Source organism: Asterias rubens, chromosome 11, assembly GCF_902459465.1.
Source record: "Asterias rubens chromosome 11, eAstRub1.3, whole genome shotgun sequence".
Classification (NCBI taxonomy): Eukaryota; Metazoa; Echinodermata; class Asteroidea; order Forcipulatida; family Asteriidae; genus Asterias; species Asterias rubens.
In genome coordinates this window covers 11,334,002-11,361,995 of record NC_047072.1, presented here as the reverse complement: position 1 = coordinate 11,361,995, position 27,994 = coordinate 11,334,002, and the positions used below count along the sequence as shown (strand labels likewise).

Sequence of the window (27,994 nt, the reverse complement as noted above, 5' to 3'; positions counted from 1 at the left end):
CAAATTTGCGTGCTTACTGTAGCAGAAATATTTGCTTAAGCCTTTGCATATTTTACAGTTTAGCAGAAAAATTGGGCGGCCATATTGCGTGTTCACCGTGGATTTGCATTGTGACGTCATTTATTTTCGTGCGGTAAGCACCGGAAGGTTAGCATGCCTTTTCGTGTGCTTATGGTTAGCAGCACTATGAAATAGAAATTGCACAGTAAGCACAAAATCGACCACTAAGCAGTGCTATGAAATAGGGCCCTGGGCCTAAAAAAGTAGGCCCTAGTGTCTATAAATTGCTCATGTTCCAAATTGTTTTCTTTGCGTCTTTCTTTTAATATATTTCTTATTTTTACTTTCAGGCATTAGGTGATGAGACAGGGATTTTTAACAATAATGTTAAAAATGAATTCCCCTCTCTCATCCGAGATCCAACAAGCCACTCAGCCAACAAGCAACAAGAAAAATCTCAGTATCGAGCATGCACCTATAAAATAACAATGGTCTACTCTTGTCATCTAGTGGAGCAATTCACCCAAGGTCATGTCTGTGAAGAATGGCTTGTCTCAATGAATTTAATGTGAAGTGATTCTGAAGTTGGGCGTCAATGAATTTCTGGCCATCAAAAATGAATTTAAAGACTGATTTAATAATCATCAGCAATTTATCAATTTAATATTTTTACTCAAGCTTCAATGAACTTTTGTTTCGCAATCAAATTGTAAATGAATTTTTAAAGTGATTCGTTTGATCGATTAAAAAACACACAACGCACAATGCAAAAACTTTCCTCGACATGGCGTCAACAAAAGCAAATTGGGTCCCGACAACAGGGAGGCCAGAATCTTGTCAAAAACTCCACAACCGCAGCAAGCAATCGGTCTGTTGCGACCAAAGTCCACCAACCGTGTACCAAGACTGTGAAGAGACTCGGACAACATGTCATACCAGTTGGTACAGGCTCGAGGAATGCTGGTCAACCAGTTGAAAAGTTTGACAGACGAGAAACTGATTTGAACAAACAGAGGGAGCAGACGATTGGCCAGAGTTATGAAGGGGCCCTGAGAAGATCACCCAGACTGAAGAATGGAAAGGAGAAAGAAAATGGTGTTGGCTCTACAGCATCCATTAGAAAGAAGTCTGCAGTGTCGGTTCAGGTAAATTTTTGTAGGATCCAAAAATCCTGCGGTGTATTTTCTTTCATCTTAAAATCTTTCTTTTTTTACTGTATAAAGTACATTCACCACAAAGTGTGTAGATGTAAGGTCATTCATTTGTCTTCCAGAAAGAAAGACAAATTTTACTGTTGAAAAATAAATACTTTGCCACCAATAAACAGGATGCACATACATGTAAACCCAACAGCACCCCACACTATAACAACATCACTTTTTATTTTTATTTATTTTTTATAAATCTCTGGCTTTCAGACAAAAATACCACACCATCTCATGCGATCACTGCATAATTGATGCACCAAACTGGTGTAATTAGTTTCAGGGTTAACTTACAATTCTGACGTACGCGCACATTAGTGAAATTTGACACTTTTGTCTGAGATCCGGGTATCAGTATCAGTGCGGAATGCTATTGTGATGCTAAGAAATATGCGTGAAATAGGTCTATCTCCTGACTTTGATATCAAGCTTTGAGCATTTTTCTTTTATCACCAGATACGAGATGTCAATCCTTCAGTCGTGACTCCACAACAGCCTCTCTTGAATACAGAGCATCTTGGCCTTTCCTTCAGTTCCACCGGTGACCTGGATGAGGACATACTGAAAGCAATGGAGGAAGCAGAAGCCAACTACTGCCATGAAAGTAAGAAGGCAACTGGTGCCCTGCCCCAAGCCAACGAAGGGCTTGAAGCTCCAAATTCCGAAGACAGAAAAGTTGTGACTAGCAGAACTACTGATGCCACATCGGAAGAATTCTTGTTGTCGAACGACGACCAGTTTGATGAAAACTCTGAAGATTTGTTCACTGAAATTATACCAGATAGATCAAAAGATGTTTTGATCAACAAGAAGCCTAACTCAACTACATCTATTATCAAAACAACTCGTTTGCAATCAAATTATCCACCAATGAATTCCTCAAAAACAAGATCTTCACGATTAGACTTTCAGCCTATTGAAACAGAAAAAGCTGATGACTTGAAAATTCCTTTAAGCAGAACCAAAGAACGAAATAATCGTGCAACTCAAAGTGCAATATTAAGAGAATCTACAAATCTTTCCAACGCAGAGAGTGTGACAAAACCTCCGGAGATTGATACTTTGCGAAACGACCTTGCGCAAAAGTTCAATGACTTTTTAAATTGCCACACTGAGAAGGAGACATCACCTGCTGGCCAGGTGTACTGTGTCGACTCTCAATCACAATCCCCTCCAAGAAACCGACAAAAAGTTGAGCATCGCAAGCGAATAATGGCTCAGAAAAAAAGAAATAAAGGTAGCAAGACTGTAACAAACGCTATTGAAAGTACAGATGATGTCGTCAGAACTCCTTTCAATAAGTCTTTGGGTAATCACAAGAATCATGATGACCCCAGGTCGGATGTGAGCCTTACCTCCCAAGCCGCAGGGTCAACCACCCTTACTCAGCCTACAATAGACCCCTTACTCTTGACCTCATGGGGGCTGCCAGACCCAGTGCTTGCCCAGTACCATCGCTGTAACATCACCCACATGTTCCCCTGGCAGGCAGAGTGCCTTGCCCTTGGGAAGGTCCTGGATGGCGGCAACCTTGTCTACTCGGCTCCGACGAGTGCCGGAAAGACTCTGGTAGCTGAGCTCTTGATCTTAAAGAGGGTGATGGAGACTAAGAAGAAGGCACTTTTCATCCTGCCGTTTGTTTCTGTCACACGGGAAAAGATGTTTTATTTACAGGTAAGACACTGTCTGTCTGTTCCTCTCTTTCATTAGGGACTTTTCGTTTTCGACGACAGATGGTTCTGCGACGGTAAAGATGACATTTGGCGTCATCTGCGCATGCGTCGGCTTTGAGGACGGTCGTCCCTCAATTTCTACAACAGTACTTGGGATGAATCTTTGTTGTGCTGAAACGACAACGTTTAGCTGAACAACCGTCGCAGAACCATCCGTCGCCGAAAACGAAAAGTCCCTATTGTTAAGAGGACAGTGACTCTTAGTCATCTTAAGATGAGTGTTATTGTTTTTAATCGACACATGGGGAAAAAAATCTTCAAGTTGCTAGGTTGAGATTAGATTCAATTGTTGGGGGTCTTGGGTTTGAATCCCATCCAAAAGCAGCCTATGGAATTTTCCTTTTTGTGTAAGACTTGTAACCTATGGTGCCCTGGTTCCTGTACAATAGAAGTGGCTCTTACCAGAGGAAAATACACCGATCCATTAGGCTCCGCCCACGGCGCACGTGTGAGCAAGAACTTGTGAGCCTCTCCAGTGCCATTCTGCACAACTACTGTTTTGTGATGTTCTGCATTCCAAAACCTGTTCCGCATGCGGGACAGGGACTTGACGATGTCGCAGTCGCCTGATATGTAAATGTATTCACTTATGAATATGTAACATTGTTACGTGATACGTTTGGACCAATCAAACGCACCCAAAAAGAAGACTAGTTCATTTGTCACTTGTGGGTTAAGTAGTTTAGTTGATGATTGAAATACATTTTTTAATAACCAATTAATTTTAAAAGAGAAAGCACTAAATGTTCATTTGAATTTAAGTAATACGTTGTAACATACATTGGGGTTGTTTTTGTTTGCAAAATTTGAATTTTGGGAAGTGCAATAAAACGAATTATGACACCGACACCCCCTTGCCTGATAATGACCTAACACATTTTGACGGCGAGCGCGCACTGTACTGTATGACACGGGGTTGTTTCATAGTAAGTTGAGGTAATAGCTTAGGGACCTCTCACACGAGAATGTGACTTGAATCAAGTCTAATGCCAAGCATTATGTGCATGCATGTCAGACTGTGTAGTGTCTGACTTTTGGTTGTGCAATAAGTTGTGATTGGTCAATATGTAAATGGGGCGGAGCTTAATAGATCGGTCTATTGCTGTTTCACTTCAAGAGCAAAGTTCAAGGCCTGATATGATTGAAATAAAAATCCTATACAATAATGTTAAGTCTTTCTAATAACCATGTGTTTGTTATAATGTGCAGACTATGTTCCAGGATGCAGGGATACGAGTCGGTGGATACATGGGGAGTGAAGCCCCAGCTGGAGGCTTTAAGAATGTCGACATTGCCATCTGTACCATCGAGAAAGCCAACAGCCTGGTAAATAGACTGATGGAGGAGAAAAAACTGGACCAACTTGGTAAGAATATTATACCTGGCAAGTAGATACACACATGGTGTTTACGCAAACCAAATATAACTTGGTAAGAGTTATGGTCCCAATTTCGCAGAGCTGCTTTAGAGCACATTAAGTAGCTAGGCAAAACAAAATTACCCTAACTAGGATAGGGTTACCAGCCAAAACACCGTATCACAGGCACAAACTGACTGGTATCCTGCTTAGTTTTGCTTAGCAGAAAACTGTTGAGTAATATTTTCTGCTGAAGCAGTTCTAAAGAATTGGGTACATGGAATTATGAACTCTCACCCATTTACTGCACATGCGCGGGCACCCTGCACACATAAAGTAACTGGACGAGAGTTTATAGTTCCATTTGTACAGCCACAGGTCTGCTTTGATCATGACGACTTGGTCCCTTGTAAAGCCCGGTTCATACTTCCCTCAGAATGCGAATAAGATACAATAAGAATTTTGTTGTCACAAATTCGCAAGGAACAATTTGCGTCAGTTGACTTGTGCTCAAACTCCTGCGAAACAATCGCTGTGAAAAAAAGCCATGTGACGTCAAAATTCGTGTCGGGTTCACAGGAAGTATAAACCGGGGTTTAGGCAAGAAAGGAAATAGTTATAACAAAAATACAGATTATCAAACAAATTGAAAAATAAAAAGACCTACATACAAAACAGCCTTTTTTTTGTGATTTAATCTCTCCTCAGGTATCATAGTAGTGGATGAGCTTCACATGGTCGGAGACACACACAGGGGTTACCTTCTGGAATTGCTACTCACCAAAGTACGCTTCATGTCTCGGAAGTCACTCGGCAAGACAACTCAGATGGAGAACTCGGAGGGGTAAGACAAAACAATGTACTACCTTTTGAGTTTTATAATAATAATAATAATACTAATAGTTCTTATGTAGCGCTCATATCCGTCACTCAGTGATGCTCAAGGCGCTTCAACATACAGTATTGTTCCTGCAATCTTGACACGATTACTTTAGCAGAATTGCCAGAATAATTTTTCTTTGAAAGTACTTAACACAAAGCCAAGAGAACAAAGAGTCTGTTTAAAGCACGGGGATTTGTTGTGGCTCTCATGTGCATTCTTAAGCTTGGTTCATACTTCCTGCGAATGCGATATGAATTTTGATGGCACAATTCTCAGCAAGTTATTTCAAAAGAGTAGAGATGCGTCAACACCTGCGAAACATTTACAGTAAAAACAGCCATGTGACGACTTCAAAAGTTGCTTCCCATTGGCATTCTCAGGAAGTATGAACCAGGCTTTGGTCCATTTTTTTTTCTTCAAAACACAAAGTCTTTTTTTAATATCTTTTCAGTCCTTCAAGTGAAGTGTCACAAAACGCTGTCCAGCTCATCGGAATGAGCGCTACCCTTCCCAACCTCGACCACCTTGCAAGATGGATGGACGCCGATCTCTACCGAACCGATTTCCGCCCCGTCCCCCTCACCCAGACCCTCAAGGCAGGCAAGACGCTCTACGACGCCTCTTTGAGTAAGCTGCGCGACCTCAACCCTGCGCACAACATCCCCGGTGATGAGGATCAGATCTTACTCTTGTGTCTGGAGACGCTCGCCATCGGGTGCTCCGTCCTGATATTCTGCCCCACGAAGAACTGGTGTGAGAAGCTCTGTGAGAACATGGCCCGAGAGATTGCTAGGCTAACCGGGAGGCTGCCTAATTCTAAAAAAGGTTATAAAACTTGTTTATTCCCTTTTTTTGTGCTTTTGTCAATGATCTTGGACAGTCTGACAGTACGCTAGGCGTAAAAAGCACTAACCGACAATAACAACAACATTTATAAAGACCAATCCTGGCCTTTGTCTTTCAAACACATGTCTCAATACCCATCATAACTTTCTTCTCTTACTTATAAAGAGGCCAGTATCTCTATCAATCTCAACATGCAATCTCTTCAAGACGTCACTGAGCAACTCAAGAGGACTCCTGTGGGTTTAGATCCGGTGTTGAGCAGAACGGTTCCATGCGGTGTTGCTTACCATCATGCTGGTAAGTCTTCTATTAGAAGCGTAACTCGCAAATACAGAAGATATACCGAAGAATATTAATTAACCAATTTAATAGATGGAAGTTTGCATCGGGGATAAAAAATAATAATTTTGGTTTACTCATATACACCGATGTGTCTAAGCACTGTATACTCTGTGCACTTTCCTGAGCTCTGTGAAGAATAAGAAAAATCACAGGCATATTATTTGGATGGGATTTGAAACAACGAACCTTTGCAATTCCAGAGCAGTATCTTAACCAACCAGACCACTAATATTGCCCGGTAGCTGGAGGCAGTTCCAATCCTATATATCTCATCTTATGTTGAAATTCATCACTGCCCTTACTCCCCTTTGAAGCTATGATGCCATCTCCCTTGTAGTGAACAAGTCGCACAAACCAGCTGGTGAGAGAGCTTTTTCTACTGTTGCCTCCCGCCTATGGAAGGGTCTTCCTGCCCCCATTTGAGTGCTAAGACTGAAGACTTGCCTGTTCTCCAACTTGTAGCTCAATTCACTTTTTCACTTTATTATCCTCGATGAGAAATTAATTTCTGCCTTTTATTATGTTTATACATCAAATTTACAAAAATTACATGGTATTTCTTTTTCTCCCTTAAAGGCAGTGGACACTATTGGTAATTACTCAAAATAATTATTGGCATAAAACCTTTCTTGGTGACGAGTGATGGGGAGAGGTTGATGGTATAAAACATTGTGAGAAACGGCACCCTCTGAAGTGCCATAGTTTTCGAGAAAGAAGTAATTTCCCACGAATTTGATTTCGTGACCTCAGATTTAGAACTTGAGGTCTCAAAATCAACCATCTAAGTGCACACAACTTCGTGTGACAAGGGTGTTTTTTTCTTTCACTATTATCTCGCAAGTTCCATGACCGATTGAGCTCAAATTTTTACAGGTTTGTTATTGTATGCATATGTTGAGATACACCAACTGTGAAGGCTAGTCTTTGACAATTACCAATAGTGTCCACTGCCTTTAAGCGCCTTGCATCCTTTGATAATATGGCGCTACATAAATCCAGTTATTATTATTATTAATATTGTTGTTTTATAATGACACATCGGCTCAACTCAGAGCCAAGACACCTTCCATAAGCTTTACCTACAAGTAACTTTATGTTAAAAAAAACCTAAAATACATTCTTATCCAGGTTTGAGCTTTGATGAGAGGGACATTCTTGAGGGAGCTTTCCGTCAGGGTGCAGTCAAAATTCTCGTAGCCACTTCCACTCTCTCCTCGGGGGTGAACCTTCCTGCTCGGAGGGTGATCATCCGAAGTGTAATGTTCAACAGGAGAGTGTTGGATCCGCTTGTCTACAGGCAGATGGCAGGCAGGGCTGGGAGGAAAGGTGTCGACACTGAAGGTAAAAATCATTGATTCTTTTGAAAACATTGTTCTGTGATTTTTTTTCTCTCAAAAACTTGACGACTAATAAAGCTGAAACTTTTACAGTTAAATTATATTACATACATCTTCATTGACAGTGAGTGGGGGTTCATGTCATGACCAAAAACTACAAAAGGTATCAAAACCCTTTAATCGGATTTGCACATTTATTTACAAAGTTATTGGAAGTATAGATAAAACACAGATAGATAAATGACTAATCTTCTTTTGTTGTAAAGGGGAAAGTATCTTGATCTGCAAGCCAAATGAACGAGACAATGCAGCTAAGTTAATGCAAGCTGTATTACCACCGGTACAAAGCTGTCTGAAGAAACCAGGACAGGACTTGAGCAACTCTATGAAGAGGGCTATACTTGAGGTATAGAATTGAAACTTTGATAACACGGTGGCAGCATTCTAAGCTGCTTAGCAAAACTCTGCCCAGCAAAACGCTGCTCAGCAAACACCCTTCCTACTAAACCAATGATTGGCAGCATTCTAAGCTGCTTAGCAAAACTCTGCCCAGCAAAACTCTGCCCAGCAAAACTCTGCTCAGCAAACACCCTTCCTACTAACCAATGATTGGCAACATTCTAAGCTGCTTAGCAAAACTCTGCCCAGCAAAACTCTGCTCAGCAAACACCCTTCCTACTAACCAATGATTGGCAACATTCTAAGCTGCTTAGCAAAACTCTGCTCAGCAAAACTCTGCCCAGCAAAACTCTGCTCAGCAAACACCCTTCCTACTAACCAATGATTGGCAACATTCTAAGCTGCTTAGCAAAACTCTGCTCAGCAAACACCCTTCCTACTAACCAATGATTGACAGCATGCTAAGCTGCTAAGCAAAACTCTGCTTATCAAACACCTTTCCTACTAACCAATGATACACTTCCCAAATATGGTGATTGCTAGTGGTGCAGCATCTACCCAAGCAGATCTTTGCCTTTTGATTGGAGGATTGTCTGTCATGTGATAGCAAATAAATGTATCAATTTGGTTCCATTCACAGTGCATATTTTGTTCCATTGGATTTGTTCTATTGCTCGATGCGTACCACTGCAGGCACAGGTCTTTGATAATGCAGCAGTAGTTACTGGAAGGCACATACTACATTACATCGCACTCGTGTCTCAAAATACGCAGCAGTACAGAACACACTTATTTAGTCACTGTTAAGCCGAACCAAAATAAAAGGATGTAATGTCACAATTAAATATTGTACCCTTTGTTTGTTTTGAAAGTTGTATCCTCCAAACCAAATGACAAATATCTACTTAAGTGTTATATAAAACAAGTAATGAATGTTTTTTATTCGTGCAATTGTGAGAATATTTTCATTCGAAAGATGGAATGTTCCATTCAATTCAGCTCCATATCGTTGAAAAGAACATTTCAATATTTTAACTCATGAAAATATTTGCACCATTGCACTCATAAACATTCGTTATATTGTATACCATGAAGAGCGTACTAAATATTAGTTGTTATTATTATTTTTAATGTTATGTTCCCCATAATCAGGTGATTGCCAGCGGGGCGGCTTCTACCCCTGAAGATGTCTCCAATTATGCTGGGTGTACCTTACTGGCTGCAGGGTTGACCTCTGACCCTTCAGTCAATGCCAATCAAGAAGACAAAAGTAGCACCGCAACCGCCATTCAGAAATGCACCAAGTTTCTGCAGGAGCAAGAATTTGTTATTCTCCAGAAAGTTCCAGCGGGAGGTAAATTGTTCCTTGTTTTTAAAACTTTGGTATCGATGTTTTGTTTTCTAATCTGGAAGCCATCTTTTTCTTGTATACAACAGTGACGCAACTACATGTATGTATAATTTGTTTTTTACTGTTTGAATTCAGTGCTTCTCCAAATTCTGTTAAAAGAAAATCCACATGTAAATCACTAGGGTGGGATTTGAACCCATGACCTTTGCATTGCTAGAGCTTTGTAATAATAGGCAATTTCTCATTTTAAAAAATGTATGCAAATGAGAGTAACCGTTTAGAAACATGATTCATTTGAAGTGGATTGTGACAAAATACTTGCATTTTGACATGGGCAGGCTAAGTCCCCTATATGTGCTCATTATATCAAATGGCGCTGCCCATGGTAGTAGCCCTGTCTCTTTGTATTCTATTCTAAGGGAATTATAGGGAACTTTTATCTCCCAGTCCTGTGGTAAATTTTGCTTTTGCAAACACATTGTAAACATTTACACAAAAATTTGGTCAAACATTTAACTCTTTTAGCCCAGAATACCCCACAGTTTTGTAAAATATCCGAGGAGAACCCTGTGGTTTGGGGTTGAACAAAGAAAATTGACTAGAGTGGGACTCGAACCAATGACCTCCGGATTAACGTGCCAGCGCTCTACTAACTGAACTTTCTAACCCTATGTTGGCTTTATCTCTATGGGGGACCATTTGTTGTTACACATTATAAGTGTGAAATACTACTTGGTTATCCGATTTTAAACTAAACTTTATTTCTGGTTTTGTAGATGAACTCCAAGAGGTCTTCCGACCCACCCAGCTCGGGAGTGCCACCCTCGCCTCGGCTCTCTCCCCTGATGAGGCTCTCGTTGTTTTCTCTGAGCTTCAGAGAGCCAGGAAAAACTTTGTGCTGGAGAACGATCTGCATCTACTCTATCAGGTACAGATTTACAAATGAACTTAGTTCACTGAAAGATTAACTGGAATATTTCTCTGGGGTTTTCCTTACTCGTCTAAAACTGAAACTTCCTCCCTTGTCTTCTCTCCATTGGGTTTTTAGCTACACATGTACATGTACATGTACATGTAGTATCGTGATTAAAGGCAGACTATTGGTAATTACTAAAAATAATTATTAGCACAAAACCTTACTTGGTAACGTGTAATGGGGAGAGGTTGGTAGTATAAAACGGCTCCCTCTGAAGTGGAGTACTTTTCGAGAAAGAAGTCATTTTCAACGAATTTGATTTTGAGAACTCAAATTTAGAATTTGAGGTCTCGAAATCAAGCATCTGAAAGCACACAACTTCGTGTGGCAAGGGTGTTTTTTCTTTCATTATTATCTCGCACCTGCGATGACCGATTGAGCTCAAATTTTCACAGGTTTGTTATTTTATGCATATGTTGAGATACAGCAAGTGAGAAGACTGGTCTTTGATAACTACCAATAGTGTCCACTGTCTTTAAGTTAGCTTTTCTGAGAGTCCTTTGCTTCACAACCAGAATAAATGAAATTAAATTAGATATACAATTTAATACTCTAACACGATAGCCTGCTTGAGGAAAATATTGGGGGTCACCAGACTTCGCTACACAAGAGTATGTGAACTGCTTCACTACTATAAAGATCTTCTGACTCAATTAGGAAAACAAACTTCAAGTATTGTGGGCATGTGAACAGAATGGGCACTGGCCGGTACCCCAAATTCTTCTAGAAGGCCACATTGCAGGAAACAGGAAGACCAGGAAAACGATGGCTGCAATAGATCAAGCACTTCTGTGAAGAGGCTGACATACCATCTGTGGCAGCAACAGGACACCTAGCAAGGAACAGAGACCTATGGAGACTCAAAGTTGGGAAGCCATCTCCGGGCTCTACCTCGGGAGGACGGCTATGATGATGAATACTTTAACACGTCTAATAGTATAAAGCAAAGCAGTTTATTGAGGACAAGATTTGTACACAACATGACTTCTTGATAATTTCTCTTCGTCTTACTGTTTTCTAGGTGACCCCAATCTACGACCAGGGTTTCCAACCAGACTGGTACGAGTTTATGTGCACCTGGGAGAATCTCTCCTCGGACAAACGTCGCGTCGCCGAGCTCGTCGGCGTCGAGGAGCGATTCTTGATCCGCGCCGCCCAGGGCACGGTGTCGACTCATAACGCCAAGCAGCAACATGCCATGGCAGTGCACAAGCGTTTCTACACCACGTTGATTCTGAACGACTTGGTGAGGGAGATGCCGGTTGTTGCTGCAGCAAGGAAGTACGGATGTGCAAGGGGGCAGCTTCAAAGCCTGCAGCAGTCAGCAGCAACATTTGCAGGTACGGCAAGGTTTTAGCCAGGATTTTGTAAAAGGGTGTACAAATTTGCTGGAAATTGGGTGTTCAAATTTGTCACTTACAATACATTAACAATTTAAATGACAGATAAAATGTGTTGTTCAAAAGATCAAAATTATCAATTCGCTGACTCAAGACTAAAGTCATTAGTGTATGGAGGTCATGAAATTGCTTTTGTTTATTTTGGAGTTTATTGTTCAAGTGTGGTCTTAAAAAATATTTGTTTCGCAAAAAGAAACATTCATTTTCAAAGTAAAATATTTATTTATTTTTTTTCTTCAAATTTATACACATTTTTTTTATATAATGACCATTTGATCAAACGAACGTGAAATTTAGCTTGTAGCACCGAGGAGAAAAATTTATTGTTTGGCAACCCACACATCCGTTTAATTTTTTCTACTTCCAGGCATGGTGACAGTGTTCTGCAATAAGCTTGGCTGGACCAATCTAGAGCTTCTCCTCTCTCAGTACCAGAGTAGACTGACCTTTGGCATCCAGCGTGAGCTCTGTGATCTGGTCAGGTTATCCCTGCTCAATGCTTTCCGTGCCAGGTTGCTGTACGGCAGTGGGTTTGCATCGGTCGCTGCTGTAGCTGCAGCTAAACCTTTGGATATAGAAAGTGTTCTGCGTAAAGCTGTGCCTTTTAGAAGGTAGGATATTTATGAAATGATTTACCCAACAGGTTGAAAGGGTTTTGGTACCTTTTATAGTCAAGTTTTTGGCCACGACATAAATCACTGTGAATCACTACTCACTGTGAATGAAGATGTATGTAATATAATTTACCTGTAGAAGTTTTAGCTTCATTAGTCGTCAAGTTTTGAGAAGAAAATTAAAAGCACAGAGCAATGGACTCAGGAGAGTCTCGTAAATCTGTTGTACATGCTATAAATTAATTTTCAACTCATTGAGACAAAAAAATTTTCGTGAAATTTGTGTACTCGCTTCTCAAAAACAACAGCCCCTCAGCAAGTAATATTTTAAGGGAAGCTTTCTACTACCATTATCTTTAAACCGTGTACGTTTAATGTACATGTATATCTGTAGACATTTTTATTTGTGTCTTCCAAAAATACCCAAACCGTAAATTTGTTAATAATATCAACCTTGGTTTTTGTTGTTTTGTAGCATTTTCTTGTTTTAGGAGGGGTTTTTTTATCAGCAGAGTCTCAATTCCCCACAAAATACTCAGCATTTTATTTCTATTAGTTTGAATATTTGTTTTAATCTCAAATTCAAACACTTTTTTGTCATTGACCCCGCGCTGAATAATTGATTGATAACGTTAATAAATAATGTTGATAATTTTTACATCAACTGTTACAAACACAAGATTTACGATTAACTTATGACCCAACGTTTTCCTTTTCTTCAAAATTGTCACCCAACAGTTCAAGGAAAGCAATTGATGAGAAGCAGTTTGAGGTCGATGAGAGAAAGAGTTCCCGTTGTATTTGGGCCACAGGACGCAAAGGACTGACTGAACATCAAGCAGCTGTGATGATCGTTCAGGAAGCTAAGGGTCTCCTCAAGGCAGATCTAGGAGCTCTTGGAGTCGAGTGGAAACCAAAAGAGTCCCAAGATGGAGAGGATGATGCTCCCCAAGGACCTTGCAATGATGATGTCCTGCCTCTGAGACGTTCAATACCATCTGCCTCAAACCCCTTGAGACTAAACCTTGGTGAAAACATCCTTCACCAACATTCAACGGACAGAACTGGTATAACACCTTCAGGGTCTGATGCTGATCAGACTCGGAAAGACTCGAATCCATCCTCTTCAAAATCTGGTGATGATGTTGACAAGCCTCAGGGTGGTTCAAGACCATCTGCCCCAAACCCCTTGAGACTTAACCCTGGCAAAAACATCCATCGCCAACATTCATCGGACAGAACTAGTATTAGATCTTCAAGATCTGATGCTGATCAGACTCGGAAAGACTTAAGTCTATCCACGTCCAAACTGCAGACTACAAACAGTAATCACAGCTTTCAACAACAGGCCTCAACAAATGGTATTCAAACCACTTCGGGTACAGGGAAATCAATCTCCAGCGGTCTGCAAAGTTTCGTTGGAAGACCTTGTTGTGAAGCACTTCCGCATAATGAGTCATCAAAGGACTCACCATCAAGCGCCCTGGAGGAAAGTTCCAGACATGAAATTGAAGCTAAGGACAAAGCTCCCTCAAACACAAGCATTACAATGAACAGGAAATTGGCAAGGGACGTCCAACTAGGTGCAACTTCAAGGGCTTCTGGTAGTGGCGAGAGAAATCAGCTTCAATCCAGAGGTCTATCAGCTAAAACAGTGCCTGTTAGTCTCCACTCTCATGCTAGTCACACAAATATTACAGATGCCACATCCAAATCATCTAAGGTCAGAACTGGGAAGGATAACATGCCAACTCCCACTTCTACTCTTCACCCAACTACAAGAAATAGTTCCAGTTCAGATACCTTGCCATTCAGTAGTTTAACATATGTGGGATCTTCCGAGTGTAATATGCAATGTGGGAACAAAATTTCAAAGACAAGTACTAGTGCATTATCTGAGGATAAGAATGAAAGCCTGTTGAGGAGTACAGAGAGTACTGTAGTGTCTGGAGGCAACAGTGGAGCAATGTCTGGTGTGGAAACAAGAGCGAAGGGAAGGGCTAGGAGTATTACCATTAAAGCAGTCGTCCATGTAGATTCATCAGGAACGACTGCCGGTCCAAACTTTGAAACCGACGGCAAAGCCATACCGGACAGAAGGAATACATTTCAAGAACTACCAGTTAAGAAGTCTATTTCAAAATCAAAACACCTAGACTGTCTTTCCATCGTTTCTATTGGTTCACAGTCTCCCAATCAAATGCTGAAGCCAGCCTCTGTAGTTGGCAGAAATCCAAATCCAGCATCAGATGGATTAGCACAAGAGAAACAAACGCCGGCAGCAGCCAAGAACAATAAAAATATGGTTGGGCAAGATACGTCCCCAGAGTTATTCTCTCTCCCAAACAGTCCCTCCCAAGACAAAAAAGAGGCCACCAAAGATAACAACTCTTCTTCAAAAGAGAGCCAGCCAATCTCTCCAGACTTCTCCCCTCTCAATACGCAAATGTTGTTGTTCCTAGAGCAGCAGGAACTTGCCAACTGTAAGAAAAAGTCACCAACTTCGCCAGACTGTGTTCCTGTTCCTGAAAAACAAGTACCGTCTGTAAGTAGCAAAGCTTTGAACAAGTCCCCTTCAGGTTCTTTGCTGGAGAAGTCGTTAGAAGTGGCTTCAGAGGAATCACTCGCCTTTTCTCCTCTTGATCCAGAGTTGTTGAAGCTTATGGACAAATACCAAGAGGAGGAGACAAAGAATGTACCTGTACCAAAAATGGAGACTTTGACTCATTCCTCAGCTCCTCAGCCTTCCTACTCCCCCCTGAGTTCTCAAGCCTTGCTCTTCGATGACAGTACAACCAGCGAGCTTGATCCTTCGCAAGCAACATGCGAAGAGCTTTTTCCCGCCTCCTTCATGTCAACATTTCCAACGCTGGATTCTCAGATTTTAAAACTCGTTGATGGACCATTCTCTTCAAGGAATGACCTGGCTGCGAAGTATGCCTCGCCAGCTTTGAAGACTCCAGAGGAAGGGAGAGTAAAGAGGGTCTCTGTTAAGGGCTCTCACAGGAGGAGCTCCTCAACGGGCCGGTCGAGTTCCAACAAAAAACAGAAGCTCGTGGTAACCTTCTGCCAATCAGAATCACCATACTCTGAATTTTTTCAAGATGAAGACATGATTCTTGATCTTGCGGAGACATTAGAGTGCTCATTTGTCATCGATCGGACAGAACCCTTTGCAGACAAGGTGACTCAAAATCTTGCTGCTCACAGCTTGTATAGTGTTGATGAGCAGACTCTTCACCAACTTTCTTGTAATAGCAAGATCAGCCAGAATAGAAAAAGAAGAAGCATTCCAAGAGGTTCTAATGTCGAGGTTTCTAATGGTGCGGGAAATAGTCTTGCCATTAACCAAGACAAAGTAGAGCCTTACCCTTATTCACATCTTGAAGAGGACCTTGCTCTTGCTGCAGAATGGAGTGACTTCTTCTCACCCGATAAAAGCCAACAAGTTCAGAGCTCTCGCCCGAAATCCAACCTTAATGATGATGAAGGAGCAGTTTCACATAGTGCCAAAAAGTCTACCTCAAACCAAAAGGGTGAAAAAGAAAAACTACCATCCACGAAATTCCAAACTGAACCTGGAATGGTTCCTGTTATTCCGAGTGGATCTGAAATTCACAGCAATGGTGTTCCTGGGAATTCGTCACGGTCCTCTGCCAAAATGAGAGCGTTTGAAAGAACTGAACAAAAAAGATCGGAGATGGAATCAGAACGAGTAAAAAAAGTTTCAGCAAAGGACATTGGAGATAAAAACTTATCTGATCAGCTTAGTCCAGGTACAGTGGCTATGCTGGACCTGTTTGCCGGGGATTCCTTCTCTCAATTCTCTTCCCCATTTTCCAAAACAGTTTCTAATCCCACCCCTGCAACCAAAAATAACAATAAGAACAACTCCAGAGGTGTTAAGTTAATAGACCCTCGTAAGATGGATGAAACCAAAAGAGAACAAAGAAAAAGAAGAAGCGGAGATGGCATCACTGATGTCATCCAAGATTTCCCAACCAAGAAGCCATGTAAGGGAAGAAGTCCACCCTCTGACAGTGAAACAGATCTTGAAACCCAAAATACGAGAAGGAAAAGCGAAGGAGATGCAATCCCGCCTACTCCGCCAAAAGATAAACCCAACACACCGAAGCTTCTCAAAGGAACCCCCAAGCAGAAATACGTTTTAGAGACGGACACTCCACGATCTCTACGTCTCAAACAGAGATCTACAACTAAACAGACGCAGGCTACAAAGCGAGGAAACACTGCAAGGAAATCTAATACCCCTTTGCGGAGAGCAAGAAAGTCTCCCCGATCGAAGAAGAACATCTTAAAGTTTGTTGAAACACCGGTCATCTCTTTGAATCATCTTTCATCGCCTGCGACCACGCCTCAAATCTTCTCACCTGATGTGGATTTAAACGCTGCCCAAGGTGCTTCTCAGCTGTCCCTCCATCTTGACTCTGAAAGCAGTTTTGAAATCGAACCTCCGACTCCACAAGTAAGAAAGCCAGGTCGTACAAAACATCTTCAATCTCCCTCTCCCAGGAGTAAACTGCCTCCCACTCCACTCCGAGTTTCTTCATCTCAGTTCTCAAGCACACAGGGAACCTTCACTGTCATTGATGTGTGCTCAAGCAAACAGCTCTTCCAGACTTTCTTAAAGGAGTGGAGTAACAAGACAAGGTACTCGCTGTCGGTGGCTTGTGAGAAATACATCCCTCCAGTTGAAGGTGGCGGAATCGGAGGAAATATAAGAAAAGGTAAGCCAAAGAGCAACACCCTGAGAGTTGTACACAATAAAAGTAACATTTGGAAGTGTAATTTCAAAAGGGTGTTGAGTATATTTATAAGGGTCGGGGGGAGTATATGAGATATTGCCAAAAATGCAATGGTATGTTTATTTGCTATCATGTGACAGACAATCCTCTTATCAAAAATGGCAAGGATCTGCTTGGGTGTTATATATAAGAACAAATGTTAATGTTTTGTGCATTTTGGGAAAAGTTAAGATATTTTAAAACAGTATAACTTTGCTGACTGTTCTTTGTGTACAGCTATTTTCCTCTGGTAAGGGGCATTTCTATGAGGAAAATGTAAACTTGTATTGAAACCTTTTAAAAGGCACCACATCAAAGCCTGGGCTACCACAGCAATTGTTGTAGGTGCCATTAGTTAAAGCCAGTGAACACTTTCGATAAACAGTATTGTCCAAGGCCCACACTTTGTGTATCACAATTTATATATAAAATAACAACCATGTGAAACTTTAGGCTCAATCGGTCATCGGAGTCAGGAGAAAATAACAGGAAAACCCACCCTTGTTTCCGCACGAAGTTTCGCCGTGTCATGACATGTGTTTACTATAAATCCGTAATTCTCGATGTCAAGAATTGATAATTGTTTTAATGTTTTCTCAAAAAGTAAGGCATTTTATGAAATAATATTTCAAGAGAAGTCTTTTACCATTACCTTCTGTAAACCCTGCAAATTGTTTGTAAACCTGTGAACTTTTATTGTTTTTTCCGTTCCGAAAGTGTTTAATGGCTTTAATTTGAGGCCTGTAGTGTTCAACAATATTATTTTTTACAAAGTTCAAGACTAGTCTCCAAGTCATAATTATTATTTTAAAAATTTGTTCTTCCTCTGGTAGCTATACCAAAGCCCAAGATGTCTGAGGTAGATGGTTTCCAGGTTGGTGATGAAGGGTTGCTAGTGATTGGTCTGTCTGTATGCTGGGAGGACAAAGACGCTTACTTCATATCACTCCAGAAGGATGTCAAGGACGGTAAGTGCTCACAATACGGAAGGATTTCTAACAATAATAATGAAATATTAATATTAACAAGAATTTAGTGTTTGTAGAAACCAACACCAGGAGTTTAGCTATCGTTGGGTCAGTGTTTGAATCAATGAAAAAAGTGTTGTTATAGCTCGTCAAAATGCAAAGAAATCAAAATGAAAATGTATTCTTGATGTGTAATATTATGGTAAAGTATCAAAATAAGTACATTTCAACCTAAGAGCTATTAAATAGCGCCTTTTCGAAGCATTTTACAGGACAAAATACTGAGCGCTTTGATACACCGCTAGGGGTGTTATGAATTGATAAGAACCTAGTATTATTAATATACGCACAAGGTAAAGTAATTTAATTTAATCAACCGTCACACTCTCCCTTTTTCCACAGTTGACCCTGATGATAGTCTAGCCCAGCCTCCCTTGGACCCATCCTTAACGAGTCAAGACCGTCTACAAGCAGTAAAGACCAAGCTGGAACAGGTGTTTGTAGAGCGTAGAGGTGGAGGGACTGATCAAGTCTACCAACTTGCATTCGACTGTAAAGAACACGTAAGGGCTGATCCTAATGTACATCTGATCGGTGTGGTAACCCTGGTGGAGATGATCGATGCTGGGCGAGCAGCCTGCCCAGAACTAACATTTTTCACCCAGCACTCTGAGCAAAATACATTGTGCTGCCCAGCACAGATTTCCCCCAGATTGCACTTCAGCAATGATGGCCCCATACACACATGTAAACATGAATAATGTTGTGGAACTGCCTGCCCCTGGTGGACTAAATTGGATTTAGAGCCCACCACTAAAATTGGTCTAGCTACAACACTGCATCATGTATTTTTAGATATCAAATAATAAACCACAAGGGAAGCTGACTGGGTACATTTTTAATGATTTAAGGTTGAAAAAGGAAAATTTACTAACTCTAGTAATTTTTTCTTGGTTCAACCCCTTGGTTCATGTGTTTTTGTTCAGTTTTAAACCCCATTGCTGGTCTTGGAGCTTTTGTTTCCACCTTACTCCAAAAAAAAGTTGCATCAAGCAAGATTCCAACTCCTTTTTTGATGACTAAAGCCCGGTTAGTACTTCGTGTATGGGAATCAAATTTTGACAACACAGGGCTGTTGACGAGTGAATGAAAAATTTGTTGCGAATTTGTGACGCCAAATTCGTTTCGCATTCACAGGAAATATGAGCTGGGCTTAAGTCAATGGTTAATTTAACAACCAATGGTATTCCAACCCCCTTCAACGACTTTTTTTTTGCTTTAAATTTTGTCTGTGCGACAGTACAAAGTCCTGAGCCGTGGTTGCGGTGTGACCTTACGAGGTCATCTAGCTGACCCCAAGGTCGCTCATTGGCTGATTGACCCAGGGTCAAAGGAGAGGAATCTGCATGGGATGGTCACTCACTACGTACCACATGAAGCATCACTTTTAGAAGGTATTCACAATATAATAATAACAATAATAATAACAGTGCTCAGTGATGCTTAAGGCGCTTTTACATTCAGTATTTTCCTGCAAGGTTTGCCTACATGTATGCGGGACTACGTTTGAATTATGAAACCGTGCAATGGAAACCATGTAATGGTCTACAAGATGCTGTGATGCAATATGCTGCCAATCGAATCAGGAATGTCGGGGTGAACCCCTTCTCTTTTCGATAAGTGCACTGTAGTTGACTGTGTTCTTTTACATATATGAAAGGAACATGTTGCCTTGGATTGGTCGAGTTGGTCTTTGAAAAGCGTTTGTAACCGTTTGTTATAAAATGCATGTGGTTAGAAAGAGGTTTTAAAAGTAGAAAACAATGATCCACACAAATTGGCTTCAAAATCGCGTGGTTTTCCTTTTACTTAACACGGTCGGTCATTTATGGGAGTCAACAATTTTACTCCCATAAATGGCCGACCGTGTTAGTCGACGAGGTAAAAGGAAAACCTTGCAATTTCAAGTGATACGTGTGTGGAGCATTATATTCTACTTTTGAAATAGCTATCTAACCATTTGCATTTTATAACAAACGGTTTCAAACACTTTTCAAAGACCAACTCGACCGATCCAAGGCAACGTGTTCCTTTACCAAAATAGGCAGACCGCCAACAAAGGGTTAGATAGCTCAACATTGGTAGATCGCCGACACATTAATCCGGAGGTCATTGGTTCAAATCCTGCTCTATAGTGGTTTTTCATTATTCAACCCCCAAATCCTGGTGTATAGTAAGTTTTTCTTTATCCAACCTCAAAAATCACGAATAAAATAAAATAAAGATATAATTCTTGTATTTACTTGCAGGTATTACCGGAGGAGTAGGTATCAGCAGCTTGGGTCTGTTAGCTCAAGAGCAGGGTACCGGGCGTATCCGAGCAGCCACAGAGTCTGTTCTGGTTCTGAGCTTAATGGATAACCTGGAGACCACGCTGAAGGAAGACGGACTCTATAAAGCATTCTCAGAGGTAAGTTGACCTGGGCCTAATTTCATATCGCTGCTTAACGGTGAGCAAAATTTCTTGCTTACTGTAGCAGAAAAATTAACTAGGTAAGCAAATACTTAAGGCCATGTTTTTTTTGTCTGTGGTAGCTGATTTATAGTCAACAGTATCAAGAAAGCTACCACAAAAAACACATGTGAAAGTACCAGCTGAATACAGTGTCTACCTGTTGAGAAAACATGACAAAACTGCCACAGTAACTTCACAGAATGTTTAATCCGTCCTAGTTTTAGTGATGTGACAGTAATTTTTTTATTTTATGCAAGTCGTCAAACACACAAGGCCGGAAGGCCACTTCAACGTGTGGCCTACAAATTTTTTTGTCCAGAGGCCGTTGCCACCTACTCCTAGGGCTGAAACAGGGTTACCCCTTTTACTGTCCATACGGATGTAGGCTTGGGTATCATCAATCCGAAGCCTGGCCGGTAAATCAGGTGCTCTTAACCGCTCGGCCATGACACACCACAAACTGCATCTCTTACCAACTGCATCTGGCCCCAGCATTCCAGCATCCCCGTTATTTGATCAGGTTGAGATGCCATGTATGGGAGTCTTGGCTCGTATGGAGTTGACAGGATTTGGATTCAGCCCAGAGGAGTGTGAGACTCAGAAGGAGGTCATGCAGGCTAAGTTGGCAGCGTTAGAGGAACAAGCATACCAGATGGCTGGCCATGGATTCTCTCTAACGTCACCGGATGATGTCGCTCAGGTATATTATAATTACTAGCTTTTATATAGCGCTTTAGCTACGAGCACCTCAAAGCACATTATCGTTGTTATTTCCAGACAGGTTTTTGAATTGTGAGACCAATTTATGCAATCTTTCTTGACTTAAGGGGAAGCTGCAGACTGGTACAAAAATTAATTCAATGTCTCTTCTTGCTTTAAATGTCAAGGTCCTGTTCGTTGAGCTTCAACTGCCCCCAAACGGCGATCCCTCTCTCGCTGCCACCACCACAACAGTCCATAAGACACTCAGCACTCGAGGGGGCAGAGCACGCCTTCCTAAGCACTTCAGCACCGCTAAGGATTCCTTGGAGAAACTCCGCCCGTTTCATCCCCTTCCCGGGCTGATCCTGGAGTGGAGACGCATCTCGGGGGCCGTCACTAAGGTCGTGTTTCCCCTGATGAAGGAGAGGAAGACGGATGGGAGACTTGGAAGGGAGAGGATCTATGCTACCTGTCAGACTCATACAGCAACAGGTAAATATTTTCAAAGTAGTGCTTTGATGTACTTGTATAAAATGTGTGCCATATTTTTTTCTTTTCCTGGATGTATTTTTGTAACATGTGTAAATCTGCAACCACTTTAAAGCAATAATTTGAAATACATTGTATTGTAAATTTTAAATTTTGTAGCAATTTAGCCCCTGAAAAAGTTTTTAAGGTAGTGCTTAACATACATTAGTGTAGAGTAAAGCAAAAACAGTAGCAGAAATTGGAATTCTGTCGTTTTTTTACGAGCCATTTTGTTTTTTTGTCCATCAGGTCGTGTGTCCCTCTCTGATCCAAACATCCAAGCAATCCCCCGAGATTTTGAGATTGAGATGCCATCGGCCATCGGTGAAAGCCCTCCTCTAGGGGTCGATCCATCGACTGTTGCTTCATACCACACCAGGACTGGCACCAGACACCGTCAGGGTCCAGGCCGACAGGGCAGGGGAGCAGCCAGAATGGCCCAAGAAGGAGTTGAACCTGCGCCGTCTTGTGCAGTTAGCGTCCGTCATGCTTTCTGTCCGTTTCAAGGTGAGAAGGGTTTCCGCAAGTTTGCTGTCAAGATATCCTTTCTATTATTAGGTTCATTTAGTCCTGGAAAGTTAACACAGAGCCCATGACCTGTTCTTGGCCTTTGTGCCCCTTAGTTTCCTTTAAATTTTCCAATGGAAGAGTCGTTGGCGAAATGAAAATTGCCTTGCCCCCTCAATACTGAAACTCTAAGCCTGATCTCTGTTCCTGTAAATGTGCTGGCAATAGATACTTCCTACTGGATTTCACACAGTGTGAGGGTGACTGTTTTTCTGGGCAAATAGGTCTTTTTTCTGCATGCACAACTGTGCCTTACATGTGAACTATAGAATACATAACAGGTTTGTTTTTTTATTTCTTGCCTGATTGGTCGGTCAACCGAATGGTTGCGACAAAAGTTAGAACACTTGACGCCTCACAATACCCAAACCCAACTGCTTCTAGTGTTGGGTAGCCATTCCTCATTCATAAGATAATAATGAGACATCCGTCTTTTCTCAGGTGGCGTTCTACTAGCCGCTGACTACTCCCAGCTTGAGCTCCGCATCCTGGCCCATCTCTCCGGAGATAAGAAGCTAGCAGGAATCCTGAACGGTGGAGGAGATGTATTCAAGTGTATTGCCGCTCAGTGGAGGCAGGTCAATGAGGAAGATGTCACCCCAAAGCAACGACAACAAGCTAAGCAGGTAGGTCAAACACTGCTGAGAAAATAAAAATCTACTCAGATTACAATTTTTTTTTAAATAAACTTTACATTATCATTAGTCCGTCCATATTAGACATATTCTAAAAGATAACATGTATCACATTCTGCTTATTGTGTGTTCTTACTCCACATATTGTGCTTTTATAAGCTATACGCAAAACGTACAGCTGATAAGAAGTTAATGAAAATTCAAAACTGGCGCATTTGCTTAATATGCTGATATGATATATAGCATCACATGCTTTGCTTGAAGTTAGCTTTCAGCCTCTTTGGATATGGGACGCAGAAGCTCTATATATTTCCATATTCCACTCGCGCTTGTGTCATAACTTGTATTATTATATTATGGTAACACATGTAGATCTGTTATGGGATGGTGTACGGTATCGGAGCCAAGGCTCTTGGTCAGCAGCTTGGAGAGGCAGAGGAAGAGGCTGCAGCTTTCATGGACTCTTTCAAGATGCAGTACAAAGGTTGGTCCCTCCTTTCTTTCTGAACAGTTGGTCGGTCAAAGTACTCTAGTTGAGAGTCTATGGCTCCTCATATTATTGTATCACCAAAGGGGCTCAAAGAGTTTTATTCCAAAGATCAAGAGAAGACCAGGGCCCAATTTCATAGAGCTGCTAATAAGCACACAAATTTGCTTAGCATAAAATTGTTGCCTTGATATAAAAACAGGATTACCAAACAAATTTCCATATGGTTTTCAGGATAAGCAAACAATGGCTGAACACCAGTAATGAGCGATATGCAAGAAATGGAAATTTGGTTGGTAATCCTGTTTTTTTTTCAAGGAAGAAATTTCATGCTAAGCAAATTTTCGTGCTTAGCAGCTCTATGAAATTGGGCCCAGGGACTAGACCTTGTGCTGATAGAAAGTTTGTTAATTCTTCTTGGAAAAGTAGCACCAAGGAGGATTATGGCTTTACCACTGAGTGTCAGGTTCACTTTTTTTTCTTTTTCATAAATATCATCCCTGACTTGATAGCTTTTTCTCATTGTGCGCAGGCATGAAAGCCTACATCAAGGAGACAGTTGCCAAGTGCCGTACCAATGGCTACATAGAGACGATCTAAAAAAATAAAATAAACATCCTTTTCCTCTTGCAACTCACACCTGTTATCTCCATGTAATTCCTTATCCTAACAGTGGACTTAATTGGATCATGGATTTTTATTCTTTCTTTATTTTATTCCCTGACTTGGAAGCTTTTTTTCGTTAGCCTTTTTGAGCAAACACCAAAGGAATACACTCGAGTTTATACAAGCAGATTTACTCAAACCAAACAGTGCAATTATAACTTGGCCACAATATCTCAAAATGGCTTATTGCTTGCAGGCATGAAATCCTACATCAAGGACACTGTAACCAAGTGCCGTACCAACGGCTACGTGGAGACCTTTGCAATAAAAAAATAAAACATCCTTTTTATCTTGCAACTCACACCTGTTAACTCCATGTTATTCCTTTTCCAAATGATGGACTTTTCTTCTCCTTTTTCTTCTTGCTACTATCCCCGACTTCAAAGTTTCTTCTCTTTGCTTGTAGGCATGAAAAGCTACATCAAGGACACCGTAGCCAAGTGTCGTACCAATGGCTATGTAGAGACCATCCTCCATCGCAAGCGATTCCTGCCGGCCATCAATCACACCAATCCAGCAGCCAGGAACCAGGCAGAGCGTCAAGCGGTCAACACCACCATCCAGGGCTCGGCGGCCGATCTTGTCAAAGCTGCAATGGTCAAGATAGACCAGCGACTTGTAGAGGAGTTTCCGAACACTGCCCTCACACATCGTCACAGGCGGGAGTTTGAGAGGGGTAAGCAGTAGTGGTACAACGAGGAATGCACTTTTTCGCAAACATTATTTGGTCCCAACATATGCATAAAATAACAAATCTCTGAAAATTTTGACACAATTGGTCATTGAAGTTTTATTGAGAGTAAAACAAAACAAAAAACACCCTTGTTGCATAAATTTGTGTGCTTTCAGATGCCTCAAAAAAGGTTAAAAGACTTCAGGCCTAAAGTCTTTTATTATTTGAGTATTAAGAAATCAACTTTCTCTCAAAAACTACGTTACTTCAGAGGCAGCTGTTTCTCACAGTGTTTTATACTATCAACAGCTCTCCATTGCTCGTTACCAAGTAAGGGTTTATGCTAACAATTACTTTGAGTAGGTACCAATAGTGTCCAGTGCCTTTAAAGGCACTGGACACTAGTGGTGATGAGTAATGGGGAGAGGTTGATGGTATAATACATTGTGAGAAACGGCTCCCTCTGAAGTGACATAGTTTTTGAGAAAGAAGTAATTTCCCATGAATTTGATTTCGAGACCTCAGATTTAGAACTTTAGTCTTGAAATCAACCATCTAAACGCACACAACTTTGTGTGACAAGGGTGTTTTTTTCTTTCATTATTATCTCGCAACTTCGATGACCGATTGAGCTCAAATTTTCACAGGTTAGTTATTTTATGCATATGTTGAGATACACCAACTGTGAAGGCTAGTCTTTGACAATTACCAATAGTGTCCACTGCCTTTAACAGGCATGCAACTCTTCCGCGTTTCCGCGGAATTCCGCGTTTTTAAAAAACTGATTAGTGCTAAGAAAAACATTCCGCGGTTAGCGCGATCTTAAGACAATTTACAACAATGCATCGTAACGCATGGTCTGGCCTCTGCCGCGGCACGCAATCCAATGCAAACGTTTACACACTGCGTGCGGTCATTTATAGCCGCGTGTACGGTCGAAAAATCTGGAACAGTGTAACGAACCCCGTGGCGCAGGCGAGTTGTGTGCTAAACCAAGTTATTATACAGCCTTGAAATGAGTCTAAGGTCATGTCTTCGTCTGGTCCCGCTATTTTGCAATAGTATACACGTTTTGTACATGTACTGTGTGTGTGTGAGTTAGTTACCAAACGTACATGTATACTGCTGCTGTATGCGAGTCTCACATTGCGCTACGAAACAGTCGCATCTTCAAACGTCCGTCAAAATGACATCCAAAAGAAATGATATTTTAGAGCGGGACCGAGTGGTACCTGGCCAAATTAAAGCCATAGATAAAGGAGTAAAAAATACCTGGAAGTGGTTCTGGTTGGAAAAATAAGACGTAGACGATAAACTGCTCTCTGAAACCGTCCGGAAAGTGGACAAGCCAGGAATGGCATATTGTGTGATGTGCAAGCGGGGACAAGTGACTCTCACCGACCATTGAAAGGCGGCAAAGCATTAGGAGTTGATTAAGTTGAGGAAAACTAACTATTGTTTCCCAGGTAGTTATGAAATTTGCATAAAATTATTATTCCCCCCCAAAAAAAAATTTTTTTTTTTAAATCTGATTTTTTTGTTATTTTTTTTTTTTTTTTTTGTTATGCAAATTTCATAATTACCTGGGAAACAATAGTTAGTTTTCCTCAACTTAATCAACTCCTGCCGTTTGCCACCTTAGAATTACGGTGCATACATAGGCAAGGTGTTTTTCCATGTTGTTTTAGTTGTATAAAACACTTCACTTTGTCTTTGTCATACATGCTGAGATTGATCCTAAGAGCATAAAAAACCTCAACACTTTTTAGGGTACCATTGTGGGTCTTGAAAAAGTTTCCTCTTTTTTTTTCATCGGGCAGTTGCATGCCTGCTTTAAGCGAGAAAGCAGTATCCATTTGATATTACATGTACTACCTGTGAATGTGAAAGACGCCGATTCAAAAACACTGAGACTGTTCTATCCTTCAAATAGGGTTCTCAAATCTGTATAGCTGGTTGTCACCATCACTTTGGTCTTTTCTTTTTATTATTATTTTTGTTTCTCATACACAAAGGTTCAACGCAACGGCGCAAGAGCCGCAGGTTCACCCCCGTCACTCCCTCTGGAGCATTCTTAGTTCTGCAACTACACGATGAGCTCATCTATGAGGTCCACAGGGAGGATGTCATCCAGGTAGCACAGCTGGTCAAGACGGAGATGGAGTCAGCACTGAAACTGAGCGTCAGGGTACCAGTGAAGGTAAAAGTGGGCCCCACATGGGGGCGTCTTGAGGATTGTGATATTTAACTCTATCTTTCAAGCATCCGTCCTCAATCCAACACCCGAATAGCAGATGGAAATTTGCATCGGGGATAAAGAATATTAGTTTAAATTTGTTACCCATACCCACCGATGTGTGTTTGCACTGTATACTCCGTAGTACTTTCCAGAGTACTTTCCTAGAGCAGTGTCTTACCAACTTGACCACCGAGATTGCCCGGTAACTGTTATTGTAACTCAACACCCAAACCTGATGGGGCAAATTTTGGCTGATTTCTGAGAGCTGCCCAAAAATTGTTCCAATAACCAAACGGTTTTTTTAAGTAACAGAACACAGTCTTTATAATTTTATCAAACTTTTTTGGATTGGTATGCTTGAAGATTTTTGATCAGTTAACTGTTTAAAAGGAAACAAAAATGCAGTTGGATTTTGTTGTGTTGGAACGATTACTATAATTTAGTTTGTTTCTGTCAAATGAATTATTCTGGTCTAAAATAATTTCAGGATCTAATTGTATCAATTTCAAAGGTATAAAACTCAAGAAGTGATAATTAAAAAAAAACATTGAAACTTATGAAGGATTTTGAAAGTTTACTGTTTTTTATATAATTAACTTGATGAATGTTCATGTACTTTTCCACAGAAATGGTATAGCCTTGTCTACATTTTGCAACAGTTTTGTCTGAAAAAGTAACAAGTCTATAGCCTTGTGTTCTTATCAAATTTTGCCTAAAAAGGCAACAAATTTTGTCTGAAAAAGTAACAAGGCTATAACCTTGTTTA

General features: G+C 41.0%; 1 protein-coding gene across 1 annotated transcript; it reads left to right on the top strand.

Moving 5' to 3' along the window:
• The first annotated feature begins 439 nt into the window (after window positions 1-439).
• LOC117296705 (DNA polymerase theta-like) lies at window positions 440-27,318 on the top strand. Its single transcript, XM_033779744.1, has 24 exons — window positions 440-1,145; window positions 1,662-2,879; window positions 4,148-4,304; window positions 5,004-5,139; window positions 5,630-6,003; window positions 6,190-6,321; window positions 7,495-7,707; window positions 7,970-8,109; window positions 9,255-9,456; window positions 10,230-10,381; window positions 11,451-11,769; window positions 12,197-12,440; window positions 13,182-17,191; window positions 18,082-18,216; window positions 18,619-18,779; window positions 19,517-19,670; window positions 20,526-20,686; window positions 21,252-21,431; window positions 21,619-21,925; window positions 22,211-22,468; window positions 22,970-23,154; window positions 23,536-23,647; window positions 24,723-24,992; window positions 27,005-27,318. Exons 1-24 carry the CDS (start codon window positions 765-767, stop codon window positions 27,235-27,237), a joined length of 9,834 nt encoding a protein of 3,277 aa, XP_033635635.1. The 5' UTR covers window positions 440-764; the 3' UTR covers window positions 27,238-27,318.
• Window positions 27,319-27,994: the final 676 nt, after the last annotated feature.